We start from the raw sequence: 23,971 nt of genomic DNA, 5'->3' as shown, positions 1-23,971 counted from the left end.
AAGAAACCCAAGCATGATTTTTTTTTGAATTCTATGATACCTAAAAATTGCTTAAAACATTAATTGCTAGAAAATCTAGAGGCTCAATATTGATTCTAGACAGTCTAAAAGGTAGTTTGCCTAGATTTTGGAGTTTTCTGAAAAGTTATTTCCTTTAAATCCCCTAGTCATTGCATTTTTGAATTCCAAAGAAAAATAAGACTCCCCAGTGTAGAAACCAATCTCATTATCTTGCAGGAGAAATTCTTTGTTAGACTAGAACATTCACAACTGGGTCACAGAACTGTTGTCAACAAAAAGATTTAAACCAAGAAAACTTAAAAACAGATTTCCAAAATTTGACCAATGTTTCTGAACTGTTGTCAACAAAAAGATTTAAACCAAGAAAACTTAAAAACAGATTTCCAAAATTTGACCAATGTTTCTGACTAATTTCCAGGTCTTCTGACTACATTACCTGACCAGCCACATAAATATCCCCCAAGAGAATGACAAGAGAAGAAAAGCAGAGAACATTATTTTGGGCACAAAGCCTAACTTTCTTAGATTCATCCAGGTTCCTTTTGGGCTCTGAGCACCTGCTTCTCCTCGTGGTTGTAAATCAACCAGGATTGTACAGGGTTAATTCTTTAAGTGACTGATAAACACCATTACTGCCCCTCTGAAGATTAAGGAAAGTCATTACTTCCTCATAGACACAGATAATGAATTAAGCTCTCAAGCACAGTACCATAAGAGGAGGAGGCACTTAGTGAATGCTTTTTGATGATGACGATAAGCTTAAATTAGAAACTCATTTGAGATTTCTTTTTTCCATCCCCTCTGTATTGTATCGCTATATTGTATCTCTCTCTCCAGTCCTGTGGCTCCCTAATGTTCTCTTTATGGGCTGGCTAGTTCCTCAACTATCAGGAGATATTTTCAAGTTCAGGAGAGTTAGGAGGGTAAAGATTACAAAGGCCAGAGTTCTGCCTATGTGTTGCATCTTAAAGAGTAATGAAGTCTTCAGCTAACTATTCTGCATTCTCAAAACTGAATGGATAATGATAATGGTTCAAATGGTTCAAAACTCATTCTGTCCTGAAAACATCAGAAAAATGATGTCCATTTCAGTCGTTCTAAGTAGTCCTTTATTCTGAATCTTTTCTACCCTGTATTTGATTTATATTATGTTATTCTGTACTTCACATTTAAGTTTTGCCTCTGTAGTCTATGTTTTTAAATTCATTTATGCCCCAGTCTGTTGCCTAGTACTACCTAGCAGCATCACCAGGCATCTAAAATGGGCTTATCAAGTATCCAAAATAATTCTGGGGTCCCTGAGTATTGAATTTAACATGTGGTCTTTAAAAAAGCAAAGATAAACTCTGTTTTATGTACTTTTCTTTTCCATATATCCTCTATACCACACTTAGGAGCAGGGTAAAGTTTTCATAGCAAGCCTCATGCTCTAAGAATTATTTACTACCAAAAACTTAATGAAGTTTAACAAATATAAAGGAGACCGTACAGAACTTACTATGGCTCAAGAGGAAGGAAAGTTGAGGGGACATGGTAATAGATACTGTAACTTCCCAGCTGTCTTCCTTTCTATGCCCTCTTCTCTTCTTAGACAAACCAACATGCTGATGTTGGCCATCAAATACCGAAGGAACTACACACTTCCCCTACACTAGTAATAAACTTAGTGCAATTATGTCTGTAGTTTCTTTTATTCTCTAAAAGCATCAAGTTCCTTTCTTTCTCTTATCTAGGCCTTTTCTGAGCCTAAACAGTACTTTTTTTTCCTAAAAAGTACTGGAGAGAGAGATACATGGGTATGTGAAAATAGCTTAGTATTTGCACTAAGTTGCAGCTATTTCTCTGCTACTAAGGATCGGAGGGTGAGTATGTGGTAGTAGTTCTTTAAAATATCACATGGAACTCATTAATGACTTCAGAAGGCAAGATTAGTAATTCAGTAGAGTAACAGTATTTTAAGGGACTGCAGGTAGGCTGAATGGGTAGCTGTGGACCTGGAGACCACAAAACCATCTCCAGGCAGCACAAGAGAATTCCACTATGGATAAAACTGAAGTCAAGCTAAAGGATGTCCCTTAGGCCAACACGGCTCTTACAGCACTTGATTACGCTCTCTCATGACTACACGCATTACATCTCCTTTCCTAGACTGGAAAATCCGAGAGGTTTGGCTTTTTCACCTCTGCTTTCTCTATCTCGTTGGAAGGATGGAAGGATAATTGAAATAAATAAATAAATAAATAAATAAATAAATAAATAAATAAATAAGCCTGTCTCATACAGCACAAAGAGGCTACTCACAGCTCTCACGGAATTAGGCATTAAGTCTTTAACTATTTACAAGTTTAAATATCAGAGAATGGTACTGCTAGAAAAGATATGGTCCAAGTCTTTCATTTTATAGGGAAGGGAATGGATATATATTTGTTTTTATGTATACTGGGTAGTCACTGATATGAGCTTAAAAATGTTAAGGTAAACCACAAAGAGAGAAAATAGAAACACATCCTTCAGAATGATGTCACTCTCCTACAAGAAGATGCAAACTCATACAGAAGCTCTAGAGTCTCCAATTATAGTCACAAATGGAACCACCTGATATTTCCTGGCAGCTAATGACATTTAACGAGAAAAAGTTTTCCTAGTGATTATAAATGCTCATTCAGGGATTTCTGTCCTTTCCCCATAAACCATCTAAAGATGAGTCAAGATAATATGGCTATTTATACTTTTGAAGATATTTATAATATTATAGAATTTTAAGAACTATAATATAAATCTAAAAACTACAAATAGAATTTTAGAAACAATCACAACTTACCTCCTTTAATTTATCCATATCATCTTTCACTTTTTCATAGATTTCATTAGCAGTTCGAAGTTTTTTCTTCCACTCTGTTACAGTTTCAGGGTCAATTTTACTTGAATTATCAGCAACTGGATGCTTGTCTTCATTTTGGTTACCCTGCATTGAGGTTAAAGGATCTAGAATAGTCTTGATCTGAGACTCCAAGCTGAGATTTTTACTCTTGAGCTCTTCTATCTCTTTCTGCAGACAATCTATTTCATCCTGAAAAAGCAGTGCATAGCCATTAGGGAGACACAAACACTAAGCACATATATCTATTAACCTAAGGCCAAAGTGTTTTTAAATTTTATATTCAAAATTCTGTAGATACACATATTCTTTACATATCAGAATTGTTTTGTAGGCAGAAACTTACAACTGAAATTCTCAAAATATATTTCAACTCAGACAAAAACTGGCATTCCCACTGCTTTCATTTAAATTCAATGATAGTTTGTGATTTTAAAAAACAAAAATGTCAAATCTTTGATTCTATTTAAGATATCTAGGAAATAGAGTCATATGAATTCAATAAGAAGTAGATTCCGCAGAAGAAAATTCTAAGGCTTGTTTAATTGCTTTACTAAAATTTAAAATATATAGATTTGAGACCCTGGCCGGCTGGCTCAATGGTAGAGCATTGGCCTGGCGTGTGGAAGTCCCGGATTCAATTCCCAGCCAGGACACACAGGAGAAGCACCCATCTGCTTCTCCACCCTTCTCTCTCTCCTTTCTCTCTGACTCTCTCTTCCCCTCCAGCAGCCAAGGCTCCACTGGAGCAAAGTTGGCCCAGGCGCTAAGGATGGCTCCATGGTCTTCACCTCAGGCACTATAGTGGCTCCAGTTTTAACGGAGCAATGCCCCAGATGGGCAGAGCATTGACCCTGGTGGGCATGCTGGGTGGATCCCGTTTGGGTGCATGCAGGAGTCTGTCTCTCTGCCTCCCCACTTTTCACTTCAGAAAAAAAAATGTATATATAGATTTTGATGAAGGTGATCTATTATCGTTTTGTTTGATGTTTATATTTTTGCTTCTCTATTTGAAGTAAAATTTGAAACCATATACCATTTCCTTCCACTTTCCATTTCTGAAGAATACCTGCAGTTAATTTTTACCTTTCTACATTCTGTTTCTTCAGTTACCACAGTGAATAATCCAAGTATTTGATTTCTCTATCTGGAAATGCTTATTGGCTCAAATCCAATTATTAAACATTTGGGCTTGAACTCTTTTCTGTGATATAATTTATTCATCTATAATGGATATTTCTTAAACTAAGACTGTGAGAAATTCTGCTGTAGGAAAATAAATTCTAAGTAGTTCAATATGCCAGTAATCTCCTAAAGGATTAATCTAATTAGTACCTAAATATGATAAATATTCATTAAATATGTAAGAATACATTTCTGAATTAACAGGTAGTTCTATTTACTATTTTAAATTATATTTCAAATTAAATAGCATCATAAAATGAGAAAATCACTGTTTTAATTAACATATTAATGAATAAACAAATATAAGTAGAAAAACACTTATGGACGTTTATTCAGTAATTTCTTTATACCCCACTTTATTTAAAAAAATTTTTGAGGTAGCTAAAAGAGTTTTCATGTACATAGTTTAAATTAAAGATATTTTGTATTAAAAGAAGATACCAATACTATCCTCTCTTTAGTCAACAGAAAAGAACACCTGGACTTAATATTCATTATTCAAATGTATACGTATTTCATTAGCATGAAGTTAATTTGGAAAAATTCCATCACCGTGTCAAGTCACCTTCACAGAAAGAAAACTAGGGCATGATCTCACTTATATATGGAATCTGAAAAAGTCAAATACACAGAAGCAGAGAGTTAAACAGCAGTGGGGAGGTGGGGGAAATGGGGAGAGAAGTGGGGCGATAGGTTAAAGAGTACAATATTTCAATTATGCAGGATAAATACGTCTAGAGACCTAACAAACAGCATGATGACTCCAGTTAATACTGCGCTGTATATTGGAAATTTGCTAGGAGAGGAGATGGACATGTTAATTAGCTTGACTAATATAATCATTTCACTACCTATGTCTATCAAAACATCATGCTGTATACCTTAAATATATACAGCTTTTATTTTTAAAAAACCCCACATTATTATACATGCAAAATAATTTAGGAAATACCATCTTTCATGCCAAAAAAATCTCTTTGCTAATAGTTGACATAGGTATATTTACTTTATCAGACTTGACCAGGCTTATAGTTATCACTGAATTTATAGGCAGAAACCAAAACAGACTGAGGACTACAGTCACTGCTTACCAGAGCACTTGTGGGGGCTGGAGGACCACTTACAAGAGGGTTTCTTTATCTCCCAACTTCTTAGGGAGCAAATACCTACAAAATGATGTGTCTGTTTATTTTAAACTAAAAGAAAGAAAAAACAGAAAAGCTTCTATCTGTTCCTTTCCTCTATTTGAAATAGGAAAGGAAAAAGATAAAGAACTTGTCAAATATTTTTAAATTGACTTTTAAATAAGATTTCATGGACGAAGTCCAGGGCCTGATATAGCTCAGTTTTACCTTGACTTCAATGCTGCCATCATTTTAAATTTTAATGATGATTTACCTCATATTCTTTGTGGAGTAACTCAAGTCTAGTTTTCCGAAGGTGCTTCCGGACTGTATGACTTAGCATAGGTTCACTTTCACTTGTCCCTCCTACGTGAAAAAAACAAAATCTAACTTTTCATTCTAATTTGGGCAGAATGAAAATAAAACTGAACCTTTTCTTACTGTTTTACATAGTTTCCCAGCTTAATTTCTACTTATATACATATTTGGGGCTGCCATCTTGGCTTTTAAAAAAGATAAATATCAAGTAACACCGTAAGAAATGTCTTCAGTAAAATACCATGTTGAGTTCACTAATCTAAGTATCTTGTTATAGTAAACTCAGGAAAGGTAAATGCTATGTTTCATTATCACATTTAGACTACTGTAAATTTTGAATACCAATTTTTAAATAATGACAAAACCAATGATTATATTTATATTTAAGTAATAAATTATATAGATTATATATTTTATATATATATAATTATCAAATATATCTTATCTATATATAACATGTACATACACATTATGATATAATTTATTCATTCAGGCATATCTAATTAATGGTAACACACTGAAAAAATTGTCAACTCACTGATTCTAACAATCTAGTTATAATGGATTAGAAATAACAGCATTATTGTATAACAATGATTCAGATACACTCAAAATGAATTCTTCCCAAGAGCTCTTCACTTTTGTTGTGGTTTCTTCTTTGTACAGGGGGTCCTCGGGTCATGACACAGTTCCATTCCTAAGACAGTGACGTAACCCGAATTTTGGTGTAACTCAAAACACACCCCAGCTGAACAGAAACAGAACACTTGCACTTCTAACAGTCCAGAATGGCGTAGGTAAGCATACTGGGGACGCCACTCCCTCGCTCACATGTGCGTTACTGTGTATTCTTCTACCACGTGCAACCACACTGGTTCACCCAGTAGTCTGTACGTACAGCACTAATGGAATAAGCCAAAACACTCACATCTCGATTTTTTTAAGTTTTTATGGGAGTGAGCGCCATAAACTCGAAATATCGTATGTCAAGACTGTCATTACCTGAGGCCCTGTGTACTTCTTAGCAGTATGATAACAAAGGCATTTTACAGATGTTCTTTTTCAGGACATTCTATCCAAATGCAAGGATAGATGAACTATTTTACTTGAAAAAATGAATGAACTATCACTTAGACATATATGAATGAAGGCAGGAGATGAGATGTGAAGAGAAACTGCTAGAAAAAAAGCATTCAAATTATTTTAATCATCTATCTCCATATTTTGCAAGAAAAGACTTGGTTCCTCGGTGAAGTTTAGAAGAGAAAAACCATAGGCAGAGAGGTTAATGCTGTAGTGCACAGCACAGCAGAGAAATGCTCTACCAGACTTCATCCAGCAGCCAAGGAAGAAAGCTGGGCCCTCTCTGTGTCCTCCCTCAGAGTCCTTAGTTCCAAGTCCCACTAGTTCTATGCTAGCATACATCTTCCTTTCCATTCCCGTGCTGAAAGTCTTACTTAAGACCATTTTCACTAACTTGGGACTAACACAATGACTTCTCAAGGGTTCTGAAAGGTGCTTCCTAAACGTAGCTACTGAAAGATTCACTTTCAATTTCTCCTAAAGCAAAAAAAAATTTTCATTTTTGCAATCTAAGAGAAATAACTTATATGAGTAGAAGAAAATTCCTACACTAAAAGAGCTCTTTAAATGTTTTCTTTTTCAAGGATCTTCTAGTTCAAGTTTTATTCTCCACCTGACCTGCTCTACTACAGCACTGAGTGTTCTTTTTGACCCTTAACCCAGACTTACATCTGTCTCACCTGGGCAAGGACGTCCTCCTACCTGACCCGCTCACATCCTGTCTCTCCACTACAGCCCAACTTCACATAATCCACTGAGTAACAGTCCTCAAGCACATTTGGATCATGTAGCTGCCGTACTCAAAACCATCATGCCGCCCTGGCCAGTTGGCTCAGTGGTAGAGCGTTGGCCTGGTGTGCAGGAGTCCCAGGTTCGATTCCTGGCCAGGGCACACAGGAGAAGTGCCCATCTGCTTCTCCACCCCTCCCCCTCTCCTTCCTCTCTGTCTCTCTCTTCCCCTCCCGCAGCCGAGGCTCCATTGGAGCAGAGTTGGTCCGGGCGTTGGGGATGGCTCTGTGGCCTCTGCCTCAGGCGCTAGAATGGCTCTGGTCGCAACAGAGTGACGCCCCAGATGGGCAGAGCATCGCCCCCTGGTGGGCGTGCCGGGTGGATCCCGGTCGGGCGCAAGCGGGAGTCTGTTGGACTGCCTCCCCGTTTCCAACTTCAGAAAAGTACAAAAAAAAGGAAAAAAAACCCATCATACCCACCTCACCCTTCTTTTCACCCACAGAGCAAGTCCTTGGTTTAATTTGTCACTCAAAATTCTCTGCACTACAGCCTCGATTTGCCCTGTCAGTCTTATTTCAGTAGTCAGACCCAAACTAGACTACTGACAATTTCCAAAAACAGGCTTTATTCCCTCTGCATAAAATGTCCTTCCTAATCTTCACCAGTTGGAATTTTATCCATCCTTACATCTCCAATTTAAAAGCCACCTGCTTCATGAGATGCCCTCTTGATGCTAGGTTAACTTTCCTGTCTGAATTCTCTGGGCCTCTTCTTGGCCTTTAGCATTTGCTGCTTTATACTACAGTATGTCTGTAAAGTCATGGTGCACTTTTGACCGGTCACAGGAAAGCAACAAAAGACGACAGAAATGTGAAATCTGCACCAAATAAAAGGAAAACCCTCCCAGTTTCTGTAGGATAATGTGGCAGCATGTGCGCATGCGCAGATGATGATGTAACACCGTGTATACAGTGGAGCAGCCCACGGCCATGCCAGTCGAGATGTGGACGGTACAGAGGAAAGTTCAGTGTGTTCTGTGGCTCGCTAAATTCGAATCCGTGACCAAAGTGCAACGTGAATATTGGCGCGTTTATAATGAAGTGCCACCACACAGGAATAACATTACTCGGTGGGATAAGCAGTTGAAGGAAACCGGCAGTTTGGTGGAGAAACCCCATTCTGGTAGACCATCAGTGAGTGATGAGTCTGTAGAGGCTATATGGGATAGCTACCCAAGGAGTCCTAAAAAATCTGTGTGTGAGCCCATATCGAACTGCACTGAATAGGTATGAAACTGGGAGAGTTTTCCTTTTATTTGGTGCAGATTTCACATTTCTATCGTCTTTTGTTGCTTTCCTGTGACTGGTCAAAAGTGCACCATGACTTTACGGACACACTGTATTAATGTTTTGGTCGACATGCAAAACCCCGCCAGAACGTAAATTCCATGAAGCTTTAAGGTTTCTCCTAATACCTTGGGCTCCTCAGCTGCTCCACTTATAGATTATATATCTGACCAATCCATCCAGTATGATATTGGCAAAATAACAGCATTGAAAGTTGTCTTCTATGGTCTTCTTCCAAATATACACTATTTGACACTGTTTCAAATCTGTTTCTATGTGACTATAAAATGGGCTCTTACCGATAATCTCTTTGCAAGGGTTTTCAGGAGTGATGGGGACTCTGCAAGCTGGACACTGGCTATTATTCTTCAACCACAAATCGATACAAACTGAACAAAATACATGGTTGTTGATGCATATGACAGGCTGGCGTACCTTTGAAAAAAAAAGAAACATTACTTTTAGTACAGGGCAATAGTCCTACCTAGAATCCCAATAGGGTTAGTTAAAAGCAAGCAAATTGCTTGTCTGGAGAACAGCAGACAAAGTGTAGAAGCAGAGTTGCTGCTTCTGCTACCACGCTGTTTCTCATCCATGTTTAACAGAGGTACGAGCTGAGATAGCTGTCACAGAGGCCGAAAGTTGACATATAGTGTGGAGCAAAGTAGGTTTATAGTTGTTCATATGGAAAATACAATAATAAATAATAATACAGGAATAAACTGTGTTTTGTGTACTCACACCTGTACGTCTACATTTACCCCACTCTGTATTATGAAATGGTTTTATTTTGTTTCAAACCAAAAAGATAATGCATTTTGTTCCACTAAGGCTGGGACAATTTTCCTTAAACTACTCTATTTTAGAAATATGAAATGAGGAATAGAAGGTTCTTTTACAGAATAGGTCTTTAAAGATCATTTAGTTCAAGCACCCATCTGATACTTGAATCCTCCCCTTAATTGATTTTTCCATATTACATAGCAACAGCAATCAACAATTAAGTATCTTACTGGACACTTTACTAGAAACTCTCCCAAACCAAAGGCATGAAAGCTAAAATAACCCTAAAAGGCATGAGTACCATTCTCATGTGGTATATAATCTAAATAGCAAACAATGTTGACAGATATTGATATACACCAAATACACAAATCTCTGACTCCATTTAAACTAGTACAAATAATAACACTTTACATTTATTTAGTCCTATATTTCACAAAGGGCTTCAAATACGTTTTCTCTTTCTCTGTTTTTATATGTTTACCTGCGAGGTAAACAGAGTAAATATACTTTACAAAGAAAGAAATGAGGCGTGAAAAACTTAGGCGGTTTGCTCAGGATAAACTAGATATTTTGACTGTGTTTAGTTGTTTAATCTGAGGGAAAATAGAAGAGAGAAACTGCTTTGATTCTTTACCTGATATTATATATTTGTTTACATATTTATTGTCTATCTCCCCTATACGAATGAAGGCTCCATGAAAGCAAGAACTTCCTTAGTTTCATTCACTTCTAAATCCCTGGTGCCTAGAAGACTGTCTAGTACACAGTGGGTAATCAATAAAGGTTTAATACTTGCCATTAAGACAGTATTAAACATTCAATTCAAGTTGGGGAACTTGATAGAGGGGAAAATAACTTAATATTTTTCAAACAGCATTAGTTTAACAATAAAGAAAGTAAAAATGTTTAGGCTTTTACTTGATTTACATGGTACTTTTACTGTGGAACTCAAAATACCTTAAAGCCATTATCACTATTTCCTGTTCTAATAATAATAATACTGCTGTAGAGCCCTTTTGCATTGGGACTGGAAGAGCAAGGGAAAGCAGAGGAAGTCCAGTAGAGGGAAGAAAGAGACAGATCCGCCACAAGCCACTTTCCACAGAGAAAATGCTTGTCCCCCTCAGTATATGAATACTCAGAATATGAGTGTTAATTTTAAAGGAGCCCACCCTGAAAGAAATCAGATGTACAGTGATCCATGCCAGGCAGGTAATCAGTCGAAGTCTCACTACGAAGTGCTCTCTGCTCTTAGTTTGGTTTCCAAAATTCAGATGCTCCCTTCATTATGAACACTAGCATAAAAAAACTAAACAGAGAAGATAATTCAGCATCGATTTAAGCTTCCTCTTAGTGAAACCAATTCTAATTCATTCAGTTCAACTGATTTGACTGGACTATTTAAGTAAATAGATGACCATGAAGCAGTGAAACTCATCTTCCCAAGTATTCTACCAACAGCAAGGAGGGGGTGCTTATCTGGGAACATGGTGTCGTGATTTATTAGAAATACATATATTTGATCACTCAGATAACCTAATTATATTTCTCAGATATCTGGTCTTCATCCATTGCTCCTGTTCACAGGTCCCAAACGCCTTGGAATTTTCTAAGTGATGAGAGCAACATGGTATCTCTTATTATGTTAATGAGGTGACTTTTGAACCCCACCTGAGGTTGGGGGCTGGTTGCCAAGAGGAGCCAACTTTGAGGTCAGAGGATTGGAACTTTCAGTCCTATTTCCTGATTTCCAGAGACAGGAGAGGGGCTTGAGGCTGATCAGTCAAAAATGGCCCAAAACTCAGTCAATAATGACTAGTCATGAAGCCTCCATACAAACCTAAAAGGGCAGCCTGTCAGCCCTTTCTCAGGGAACCAAAGTGGCTCCACATGCCACCAGGCGGCCCCGAGCTCCACAAGGAGACGTTCCTTTGTTTAAGAGCTCACCCTATGTATCTCTTCATCTGGCTACTGATCTGTTTCCTTTAACATCCTTTATAATAAATCAGTCATTTAGTAGGTAAATAGGGTTTTTAAAGTTCTATGAGCTGTCTCAGAAAATTAATCAAACTCATGGAGGGGTCGATTTACAGCCAGTCAGTCAGAAGGTACTGGTAACCAGCTGCACTTGGGACTGGCTTCTGAAGGGTGGTCTTTGTGGGACTCAGACCTTCCTTCACCTGAGAGAGAGGGGTTTGAGCCACACATAGCAAAGTTCCTAGGATGTAAAGAGAATGAGATCCAAAGCACAAGGGGAGACTTGGCTTATAGAGGAGTGAACATCTGTCTTCCACTGTTACAAAAGGAAAAACCAAGGGTGGGAAAACCAACACAAAGTGTTTGGAAAATCGGTTGATAGGAATATTAGAGAACTATATTGCAACTGTCCTAATTGCTTATATTTTGTCATTAAATATGAGGTGAGGTTACCAACCGAAAGTAAGAAGCGAAGAGGGGCATCAACTTGAGTAAAAAGAATAAAGCAGTTATTTTGAAAAGTGAGAAAGTAAATTTACTAGGGACATGTAGCAAGATTGCCAAACACTGTTGAGTGCCTATTTGAGGTCTGTGGTTTTGACTGTAAAGACCTATTAACACAGGTGTGTATTTTTCTTATCAACTTTAGCGACTCATGTTCAGGCAGGAAGTATAAATAAATGAGTTGAAGTTTTGCCAAGGAGGAAGAGAGAGACAAGGGACTGATGATAATAAATGGCTCTGGTTAATAAGGGAAATGAGTACTTGAATGGTAATGACAGTGAAAAAGTGAGAGTCATAGAGTCAATGGATGGGTCTGGGCCAAGCTGAAGTATTGCCGAGAGTAGGTGTGATGGGAGGAGGGTCAGAGACTGGAGGTGGTACAGTTTCTTTCTCTAATGTTTTGTCTCAGGCCATGGTATTTGACAGTTCTTTTTCTCTCTTAATCTCATGTATCTCATGGTGTTAACATCTTTTCTATGGTGACAACTTCTGAGAATCCTATCACTGGCCCTCAGTAAGTGGCAGAGCTTAGGCATTGTGAAATTAACCTGGGGCCAACTCCAGCTCTGCCACTTATCGAAGTGTTTGACCTTGGATAAGCTCTTTAGTTACAAGGGGCATCAGTTTCTGCCTCTGACAACTGTAGTTTAACCTAGTACACTTTTCATTCAGTGTTGTTTACGATTTCTAGTGTAAAGACGGAAGCACAAAGACTTCCAGATAGCAATACCTCAAACAAACACAGGAATGGAAAGGTAACAATATTGCTATATCCACTTGCCCCGTAGCCAAATGCATGTAAGGATCTTGTAGCTGCCTTCTCGATAACATATCCAAAACCAAACTTGGCCTCCTCCACATACTCATTCTTCCTACACTCCCTCTTGTCTAAACTAATGGCAACAATCCTCACCCCCTCAGAGCTGTCTCCGACTCATCCTTTTTACTTCTCCTCAACATCCAATCTGTCACCAAATCCTAGTATCATTTATCAAGTCTAAGAAGCCTAAAATTTTAAGATGCTCCAATAAGTAAAATGAATGAAAAATGCTGCCAAATGCAACTCTAAGATGCCATCACTTGTAAGATATAATACAACCAGGTTTCAGAGATGTTATAATGTGGATAAAAAGTACACCTCAGAATAGTTGAAATATGGTAACTCTGCCTCTGAATATTCTTTTACCTATCACCTATCCCTTCTTTTCCATCTTCACCTCAGTGAGTTCAGTTTCTCATTTTATCCCTGATCTACTGTAATGACCCCTCCCAAGTGTGCTTCCAAATGTTCTTTCCTGGCCACCTTTCATACTGGTGCCAGAGCCACCTTTCTAAAATATGGATCAGCAGCTTTCATTGCTTTTCTGCAAAACAGCAATGGTTTCTCTCTGCTCGTAGTTTTAAGTATAGCATTCAAGAGCAATACAATCTGGTTCTCCAACAGCTATTTCCTTTGATCTGCTGTTTCAATATTTGACATAATCTGCAATTCAATCACACAGGTCTACTTGATGTTCACCAATAATAATACCAGTAGTAAGGCTCCCTGTTTACTGAACTCTTTCCTTTTTTTCTATCTCTCTCACTCTCTCTCTTCTCTCTCTGTTTCTTTTGTTTGTTTTTTTAGCTAGAGAGAGAAAAAGAGAGAGAGAGAGAGAGAGGAATAGGGACAGACAGACAGGAAGGGAGAGAAATGAGAAGCATCAACTCACAGTCGCGACACCTTAGTTGTTCATTGATTGTTTTCTCATACATGTCTTGACGGAAGGTGGGGGGGGGGACCTCCAGCTGAGCCAGTGACCTCTTGTACAAGCCAGTGTCCTTGGGCTTCAAGTCAGCAACCTTTGGGCTCAAGGTAGTGATCATGGGGTCATGTCTAAGATCCCATGCTCAAGCTGGCAACCTCAGGGTTTCGAACCTGGGCCTTCAGTGTCTCAGGTCTATGCTCTATCCACTGCGTCATACCTGATCAGGCTGTGCTCTCATTTCTTATTTTAATTTGTCCTGATGGTCCCCAGTTTCCCCAATCCCTCCCACTTTTTAAGATGAAAATCAAATGCTATCTCTTCTACAAGTCCTTTACTAATCCTTTTTAGAAGTGCCTGGGTCTTTGTCATCCTCATAAGGGTACTTGTTATGCACTGATTTAATGTTCACTTCTTTCTGTGTTGTGCTATACTAAGAAAATTGTTTACCTTCTGCCTTCTGTGTTAGATTTGAGGATCCTTGGGGGCAGTGGGAGTGTCCTGCTCATCTTTGTACTCATCTACAGCACCTGAAAACAATGCCTCACACATTCTAAAATAAAACTGAAGTTTGATGCATTAAAAAGAAAGGCTGAGATAAAGCTTCTAAAAGCACTTCAAGAAACAAAAGGTCAATGGCCATTGTGGAAAAGCAAAAGTTTAATCTTTTCACTTAGTCCACCAAAATGATACACAAGAACAACCAGGCAGACTACTTGACTCCGTATGCTAAGAGCCACTGGCAATGTCACCTATAGGAGAATCATTTTCACTGTTCAGAATCTGGTATTGTCACTGTCATGGTGTTGGATTTTTTGAAACAGTTGACTAATTCATTTCTTTGTATCAAGAACTTATCAGATAATGATTTCCAGGTTTAAATTTAGCTTAGAAGTATAGAAACCCATACAGGAGAAAAAAATTGCTAAACCAAATTATAGTACTGTTACTTATTTGTAACCTACAGAAGCAAAATAGAAAGAACCTATCCCTCTCTCAATTCCTGTCACACTCATCCTCTTCAATCCAGATCCCGCTCCAACACCAAAACACACACATAATGTTCTTTAATAAGATCTTCCCAAGACTCATAAATAGCCATAATTTGCCTATGTTATTAGATTACATCTAATTTAATCTCAAGTGAGACGTCTGGTAATAAAACAGTACTCATGAAATAAAAATGCAAGATGACAATGGCAAGGGTAAGTGACAGGTACAATTCCAAACTTGTGGATTAAACATAGTGAAGTGACAGGACAATGCCTCCTGAGGCTAGTGAGGAAGAGGAGGAAGAGAAGAGAGAGTCAGGAATGAAAGCGGGCTCTTCCACTGGAATAGGCCTGTGGGGGAAGGCAGTCCTAGGTGCAGAGCGATTAACCCTGTAAGTCTGTAACCTTCTACCTTTTAATAAAACCAACCGTGGACCACATCTGACTGTCACTCATGGTAAAACACTGAGTCGGCCAAAAAACATATTACATGCAACACCAACTTGGTTTCACAGCTTGAATCCTAATTGAAGAGATAAATATCTGGAATTATCTAGAGATAAACTGGTCTGTAGCATTCTGGCAGCAGTACCAAAATGTCACCTAACAGATATTTTGGACTAGATCATTACTACATTTCTGCTGGCCCACTAGTCCAAAGAGCTCTTATAGTATTGGCAAAATGGCTCAGTATCATTGGGCAGAGAGAATCCCCCTTTAAGACTGAAATAGAGACAGAGACAGTAAATACAAAATGTCTAAACTTTCCAATTTGGGGTACTACATTTGTAATCAAAACACAAAGCACTGACCACCTGCATATTTAGACTATCTTCACTATGTCTTTCCCCCCCATTCCTGCCCCCCCATCCCAATCTCTTTAGATTTAAGGTCTCCCACACCCCCATCTCCTTTAAGGTAATATGCACCTTTCCCCCCATCCCCCACTCCAGTGTCATCCCAGAAATAATGGTTCCTTAATTCTGTTGAACAATCAAAAGAGAAGATTGCCGATGTCAAAATTTTGGGACAAATGGTGAGGGCAGCCCAAGAATGACTATGTGGAAGAGGGCTAGGCAAGGTGGACACAAAGACAGATTCAGAGGCAGCTGGAGATGCTGTGTGGGAGGGTGAAGGGACACTGGGAACCCGGTGCTACTCCAAGCTGAGCCACCACCAGTACCCGAAACGAGTGAGGTGTGTGGGGAAGGGTGAGTAGCACAAGTACATCAGATCTGCTCCAGCTGTACAAAAGGCAACGGTCCTCCGGAACCAGTTCAAATTCTTAAATGTACTGTGGCAATTTCCAGAACAAGTCCCACTCTGCTGGGAAGGCAACGCTTCATCCAGTGAGTGCACTGGCCTCACAAAGTAACTGGGAAGAAGTGACTAGAAAAGGCTAGTTTCCTCAGTTTGATGGCCTGCCCCATGCCCACAGTGAATATACACAAGTATCTAGTGTTGTTATGTGCCAGACTATGCTAAGCACTGCATAACATTGAATTCTCCCATAATCTCAAGGATGGGTGTTGATACTATCACCATTCACAATGTACAGATACGGGTAACTTCTCTGAAAGAGATTAACTTGTTCTATAAAGGTCATTAAACTAGTAAGTGGAAGAGCCTTAAGACTCATGCAGAGGGAACTCAGGCCCTCAACCACACTTTCCTGCCTCCACAGTAGACAGAAAAAAAAAAAGCCTGTTTAAAAATTGTTAATCTTTTATTGTCACATTTAATTTTAGAATACAGCTTAACTAATACAGGGAAATAAAAGAGAGACCAAAAGTGTCTGCTGTTATGAATGAGGTCAAGTGAATTTTTAGGACATAATCTACTCAAGACAAATGTCAGCAAAAGAGGTTCAAATACCAGTTTAATAAGAAAACTAAGCCTTATTTTTATTTTTTCTTAAAGAGAACATTTTTTATATTTAATTTTTATTTATTTATTTTAGAGAGAAGAGAGGGTGAGAGAAAGAGAGAGAGAGAGAAAGGGGGGGGAGGAGCAGGAAGCATTAACTCCCAGACTAGTGCAGGGTTTTGAACTGGCGACCTCAGCGTTCCAGGTCGATGCTTTTATCCACTGTGCCACCACAGGTCAGGCAAGCCTTATTTTTCTTATTAAAAAAACAAACAGGGAAACCAGCCACTCTATCTCACAGCCCTGGTGAGAGGAGTAAAAGGAAATTAAATGCATAGGAAAACATCCTGTAATCTGCAAATCATTACATTCTACTACGTACAATTTTTGTTAAACACAAAAAGCAATCAACCGGGCAGAACACATTTTCAACACACTTACAAAAGACAGCCTATTAACTAATGGAAACTAGATGGAACTATACAATTAAGACCCAGTAAAAATTATTTCCCAAAGATACTTTTACCAGCCTTTAAAGGCTACTGTTGGAGGAAATGCACTCAGAATTTAACACATATTTCTGGAACCTTCATGTCACGGGCCAGATGTGGACTATACCAAATAGAAACATCACCTCCTTCTCTCTCAGCCCTGTATAGGTAGCAGTAGCAAATGCCAGTTAAATACCACCCTCCAAGACAGCGTCCTTCATCTCTCCAGTCAGAATCGATCAAGCCAACCTGTATGTGCTCTCACAGCACATTTGCTACTTTGTTGGCATCTCATTCTGATGACCATTAAGAGTTATTAGTTACTTCCAGCCTGACTTCCTACTACAGTATTTCTTGAACTCAGTAAATTCACACTGAACCCCAAACAACCTACAGCAGTTGATCTTATTGGCTGGCACTCAAATATTTGCTCTATGAAATTTATATTTAACAATTCTAAGCCTGCAACCATAGGTTCAGTTTGCACTTGGGGGTAAACACACACACACACAACACACAACACAAATGTGATAACACTTCAGGGTAGAAAAAAATCTAATTGTTCACACTTTCTTCCTTCTGTATCAACATGGTGAAGAAATATTCTTTTAAAAACCGAAAAAAGAGGCACAAACGGAAAGGAAAGAGGAGACCAATGCATCAGAATACTTAAAATTCCGTATCGAATTCAAAACTGCTTTCTCCACCTTGTTTCACACACACTTTAGGTACCTCTAGCATGACAAAGGGTATTCTATCTCGTGACTGGTCCGTCCTTGAAATTAAAGACCGCGCCTCCCATTCTAAACACCCTCAGGGGCACGTGCTATTCCCTTTCCGAATGCTGAACCCAGCGCACAGGGCTCTCAAGGCTGGGTTAAGCAAAAAAGAAGGACCTGGAGAATGGAAAATATTCCCCAGTAGGCCCAAGAATAGGAACACTCTAGGTGGGGAAGGGACGAAGAATTCTTAAGTGAGGTCTCCAGGAGATGTGCTTTCAGGGACTTCAGTGCACGCCACACGCGTTGCACAGAAGCGTAGAACACTGCTGGGTACCGCTTCGGACCCAGCCGCCAGCGACGCCGGCTTTGGCCGGGGGAGGCCGCGGGCGGCGGCACAGCCGCCTCATCGCCCTCCCTGCAGACCCCAGGCCGCTGTCATCCTCCTTCGGGAGGCGCACGGATGAACCCATTAATCACCGCGCGCTCTGGGTCCCCCGGGACGCGGCCTCCCCTCACAGCAGGAGGACGCGTGTGAGCGTCTTCACCCATCTCGGCGCTGCACGCCAGTGCCCGCTGCACGCGGAGACCGCACTCGGCCTCGGAGAGCGACTTCATACCCGATCCCGTTTCGTAGCTGTGCCCGGAATTACCCATTACCTTCCCCAAGCAAATGTGGCACGTGATGGGCAGAGTGAGCGACAATGTAACGTTCTGCACGGTCTGAGCCATGGCAGCGTTCAGAATCCCGCCAACACGGAAGTCCCGCCGACTGCGACTCCTTGCAGCGACTGGGGCAGCGCGAGGCTGGCTACGGCAGCCCGGCAGGGCCAGAGCCCGCCGGGAGAGGAAACGAAAACGCGCTTTTGAAACGCGCGGTCTTGCAGAATTTCCCCTTTCCTTCATTTCTTTCATTAAGAAAAGCAAACAAACAAACAACAACAACAACAAAAAAAACCCACAACTTTCCTCTGTTCAAGAGCTGCAAGATTTCTGAAAATGGAAAGGAAGGATATTTATTACAGGGATCGAGGATCTTTAAAGTTTAAAGGAAAGAGTAATAGTGTTGAGAGGAGAGGAAGATAAATAAAGGCGGTTTTAAACCCCTGAATCTTTCCGGGAGGGTAGGATGGGGGCGGGGGAGGTTCTGTCTAAAGATTAAAGCCCCGCTCAGTCTGCAAACACACGGTGCAGTCAAAACAGGAGGAGAAAAGACAATCTCTACATTTTAATTTTTCAAAACAACTTTCTGCCACTCATAGCTCTCTTTCTATTTGTAAATGATGTAATGTCACTTAAAATCAACACACTGATCATCTCTTTATCTGTGTCTGAGACGTTGTGGGTACACTTAATCGCAGCTTTTTCTGAAGACACGCTTTCCCTGCTGGACTTTCTGTGGTTTCTATCTAAAATGAAGTTTGAGAGTCTCAGCCACAGACTCTGATTTACATCCACAGGTGAGAAAGCTGCGGAGTGTGAACCACACTCCCCAAAAGCACTTGAGTTTAAAGCGTTTAAAAAGTTCGTTTCAGGTGCACAGTTGGAAATGAAATGTACCACTGTGCTGTTGAACTCCGAAGAAGAATGCATGAGGTTATAAATTTCCATTTTCTTCTAATGAAAAAGAAAACTCTGAAAGTTCCTAAATGAATTTTGACTATAACAGATTTGGGATTTAACTGCAGCTTTAAGTGAGGAAGAGCCAATGTGATCAATTTATGCAAATACACTCTGTGAATAAGGAGATTTAGAAACAAAACAATGGAATTACTTTTAATAATCTTTCAGAAAAAGATGCAGTATAAATTACAATAAACTGCCTCGTTGTTAAAGAGGTTCTGGATCTGCACGGTGAAGGTAGAAATCCTTGTGAAAACAATTTCCTAGCTCTGCTGGCTTCAGACAATTTATTTAACCTCTGTTTCTTAGCTTCCTGGTTGATGAAGTAGGGTGTGTGTGTGTGTGTGTGTGTGTGTGTGTGTGTGTGTGTGTGTGTTCAGTGATGTCAATGCAGTGTATGCTTACTATCAGGTCTATATATATATAAGGAACAGACAATAATGATATTGGATCCGCTAGTAGTTCACTTGAAGAAACCCAAGTCCAGTTCAAAATAAGCTAACAGGTGACAGAATTCTTCCAAACAGCTCAGTATCTTCATCGCCTGGGAATAGGAGACTACCATGTGCTAGAAGTGGAGAACTGGGAAAATAGCCATATTGATTGTCTGTTTAATGCTCATTTTTTCACAGTGCCTGGCATAATAGTCATCCGGTTTGGCTATTTCCTGGCTGTTGTAGTCATATTTAGACGGGGACTAGAATTCACATTCCTGGCTAAAGATCTCAGGCTTCAGAGTGAAGAAGCTCCATACCATTACCCACTGCCATTCAAGTTTCCCCATTACTGTGTTCCTTTCCCCATAATACTGTGTTTTTCCGTATTTTCATCTTGCCCATTCCCTGTTCTCACCTTTCTGATACCAAAGATGGTATTGTAGGGCCTGAGTGGCATGTAGGTCTGAGAATGTCCTGCCTCCGCATCCATGCCTGGAAACAGTGCAGCGAGGAGATGTGTTGAAAACAATTCTTTTTAAAAGATCTTTTTATTGCTGCTGGGACAAATTCATTTCTTGTTAATTTTTCTGGTAATTGGTGTTAACACTCAGTCACAAAGATAATTTTTAAAGTCATAACCAACATTTTAAGAAGAATGTTAGAATCTAGTATATTTCCAACATCCCTTTATACATTGACTATCATTGTATGGCTTCTCAGTGCTGTTTTAGCGTGCTGTCCCTATATCTATATCTGTGCAGATCACATTGCTTACAATTGGTTGTTTATGTGTTTGCCCAACAAAAGACTGTTTCTTGAGTTCAGGGATTGTGTCTGATTTATCTAGTATCTGGTATGAAGTGACTATTCCACAAACTATATTTTCTTTGGCTACAAACTACCTTTTTTTTATAGACCCAGACTATTTTAAATATTGTTTTTACTTGCTTTTCACTTCAGAATGGAAAACTGTATTGCTTTTTGCTAATTATAAAAACAATAAGGCTCATCTTAAGAAAATTAAACCATCTAAATATATATAAAATAATAAGCAGAAGTTCCTCTATGCTCATGCCTCAACTCTCTATCCTGTGGGGTAATCAGTCAATATTAACATTCTAGAGCATATCTTTACAATCATTTTAATTCATCTATTACTGTGTGCTAAGCACAAATAGGATTGTACCTCCTTTGTTCACTAATGCTTTGTAGATGAGTATACACACACACACACACACACACACACACACACACACACACATCTGAATAATATTGTTAACTGTCCCAGTTGATTAGAATTTTCGGTAGGTCCAGACTGATTCCAGGCCAAATCCTAGGCTTTGCTTTTAATAATGCAGATGATTTACAGCCAGAAACTATGCCTTCACTCTACTCTATGAAGGGTATTTCCTTTTTTTTTTTGACAAATAATGTTCTAAATAGTCATTATTTGACCAAATTTTAAAATAATGTTGCCGTTGCCATTACCCCAATAGGAAAACAAAGATTACAGGGCCCACTGACTTTCTGCTACATTTCTTTTACAACTTCTTAGTAGCCTGAGGGGGAGTCCTCTGACCTGAGGTGTTCTATCAGATACAGCCCTCGGATGAGCTAAACCCTCCTAAATCCTTAGAATTATAAACTTTTAAAACTAGAAAGAATCTTTGGGGTTTTTTATACAAGCCTTTCTTTTTATAGATGAGGAAACTGAGGCACAGATAAGGTAAACCACAAGTTAATGGTAAAATTGGAGCTAAATCCTAGATCTTACTTGGACACTCTGATATTGTTGGCCCAATGCCTTTGTGTAAATGCAAGATCTATTATTATTAATAAAGTAATTCAGTAATAAAAAGTCAGTCATAATTGAATTTCTTTCCTGAGAAAACCATCAAATAGCTATGGAACACCTTTTACCCCTTGTTTAAATCAGAATCATTTTTATGATAAATTATTTAAAAGCAAGTTTAAAAAAATATAAAATCTTAAGTGCTATTAAAAATTGATTAGGAATGCATTATTCTTTCATTGACCCAGTTCAGATTGTTTTTTAATTTTTTTTGGTCAAAGCTAATAAATTTGAGTAGATGTTTCAGACAGACGTTTTGTAATCATTTGGTCATCAGTCAATTAATCACAACTTCATAAATATTGATTTCAGATTGCATTTATTTTTCATTCCTGAAAGACAGTCTTTTGTTTTGTTTTGTTTCAAATTTATACACACACACCCCCACTTGGATTGTGGTTAACACTGAGAAAACTCATAAAAGTTGTATTAAAAATTAATCAGAGGTGCTGGCCCAGTTGTATGAATGTCTTCTTCACATGGTACCATTTTCTCACATGCTGGAAATGAGCTAAAATGTCTGAAGATATGTTTGTTATTACAGCAGAGGAACTTGGCTTTTCCATGCACATTCGTTTTTTTTTTGTTTTTTTGGAATAGACTGCTGGAAGTTAGAATTCATTTATTTAATGTATTTTTGTTGAAAACATTAAGGAACAACTAACTCAAAGTTCTGTTCCATGGAGCTTACATTCAAGAGTTATGCAGTGCTGACTTGGAACCAAATCCTAGCCTCTTCAGTAGCTGTTGAGGTTTTAATACTGAATCTGCACATCAAGTTTGCATATAAACACAGCATAAGGGTTGCAGAAGAAATAAATACATGTAATTAGTTATTCCACTAAAACACAGTTGTTAAGTGTGAGTAAACAGCTATAAATCAAACAATGTCCCTGCCTATGTTTATTCATTCAACAAATATTTTATTGACTATCAATGATGTGCCAGTCACTGTACTAGTAATGAGCCACTATATAAATGACCCAAATCATCTAACCTACCATAAAATGCTTATTTCTAGTACTTTCTCTTCTGGGTGCTCTTATGATTGGTTAGCCCCTGGGATTATGACATAACAAGTTATAATTTTAAATATTTAAAAGTGTTGTAAAATTGGGTGATTGTTTTAAATAAGGTAATTTTTTTTAAAAAAAGGTATTTTAGTTCCACTTAAGGTTGTGGCACTTCACAAATGTTTTTTAATTGCTAGAGAATAAATGGAGAAGTATCATTTCTGGAAATATCCTAACAGGAACTACAAACACAAATACATGATGGGATTTGCCAAGGTAACAGAATGGGGAACCCAGATCCGAGATCCTGGCTGTTTTTGTCTTTAAGTTGCCTGTCAGAGCACATTTCTTTTCTTCCTGCCCATAGGGTGTGAGCAGACCTTCCAAGGTGAGATCCTCCCATAGGAACTCAAAACCAGGCCCCTGTTTTCACCCTATTTATGGAAGCCCTATGAATATTTGTATTCTGTCTGAGTGCACCTCTCCGACAAAAGCATCCTGCACTGGGCAGTGGCAGCCTCAGCAGCTAGCTGGAGTCTTGCCTAGTTGCTTTACCTCTTTTAGGTAAGGCATAAACACCTCTGCACACTTGACATCCCCAGTCGCTGCTTTAACAGCTGAGTCATTTTTCACAAGGGTTATTTAAGATATGGCTTCATTTCTCCACATCACCATCCTCAACTCTTTGATCTATGACTTTTCTTCCCCCCCCACACACACACCATTCATTATGACTGAGTCTCAAATTTTATCTCTTTCGTGATGCTTTTCCTGTCCCTTCCAGCCTCCTCATAATCCCCTGGCCTTTCAAATTCTTTATCATTTCTGATCTGTATCAACCAAATTTTTTTTTTCTTTTTTAACCACATGTAGTTACTCTATAAGCCCTTTTTAATAACAACTGTGGGTCAAGTACTATGACAATGTTAAAGCTGAAATGTTGAAAGACAGATTTAGCCCTGTCCTGGTGACGTTTATAGTATAAATGGAGAAAGGCAAATGTATTATTATGTCACCAGTTCCATAGTGAGTTTATTCTTACGGGAATAGAGAGGGAGAGCCCCTACCTCAGCCATGCATGGAGGCAGAGATGTTTCTATTGAACTCCACATTTTGAAAACTCCCTCCCTAACTCAACTGAAGTTCCATTATTTACATGTGGCACACTGCTGTACACACAGCGAATCTCAGCAAATAGTGGCTGATTGGCAACCTACTCCTTCCGCAGCTCTGTCTCTCTCTTTCTTTCTCTATTTACATGTCACCATTTTAGAAGGTATAT

General features: G+C 39.0%; 1 protein-coding gene across 2 annotated transcripts in view; it reads right to left on the bottom strand.

Moving 5' to 3' along the window:
• OBI1 (ORC ubiquitin ligase 1) overlaps positions 1 to 18,540 on the bottom strand; it is a 42,553-nt gene extending 24,013 nt beyond the window's left edge. The window contains exons 1-4 of one of the 2 annotated variants that reach the window (XM_066380711.1): positions 18,425 to 18,540; positions 8,984 to 9,119; positions 5,483 to 5,574; positions 2,843 to 3,091 (exon numbers count right to left, since the gene is read on the bottom strand). In XM_066380711.1, the coding sequence (XP_066236808.1) occupies positions 2,843 to 3,091; positions 5,483 to 5,574; positions 8,984 to 9,119; positions 18,425 to 18,496 (549 nt within the window). In that variant the 5' untranslated portion in view covers positions 18,497 to 18,540. Of the gene's footprint in view, positions 1 to 2,842; positions 3,092 to 5,482; positions 5,575 to 8,983; positions 9,120 to 18,424 lie in introns of those variants that run through there. The other variant, XM_066380712.1, reaches the window with a different exon arrangement.
• Positions 18,541 to 23,971: the final 5,431 nt, after the last annotated feature.

Source organism: Saccopteryx leptura, chromosome 4, assembly GCF_036850995.1.
Source record: "Saccopteryx leptura isolate mSacLep1 chromosome 4, mSacLep1_pri_phased_curated, whole genome shotgun sequence".
NCBI classification, from domain to species: Eukaryota; Metazoa; Chordata; class Mammalia; order Chiroptera; family Emballonuridae; genus Saccopteryx; species Saccopteryx leptura.
This window is presented reverse-complemented; position numbering and strand designations above follow the sequence as displayed.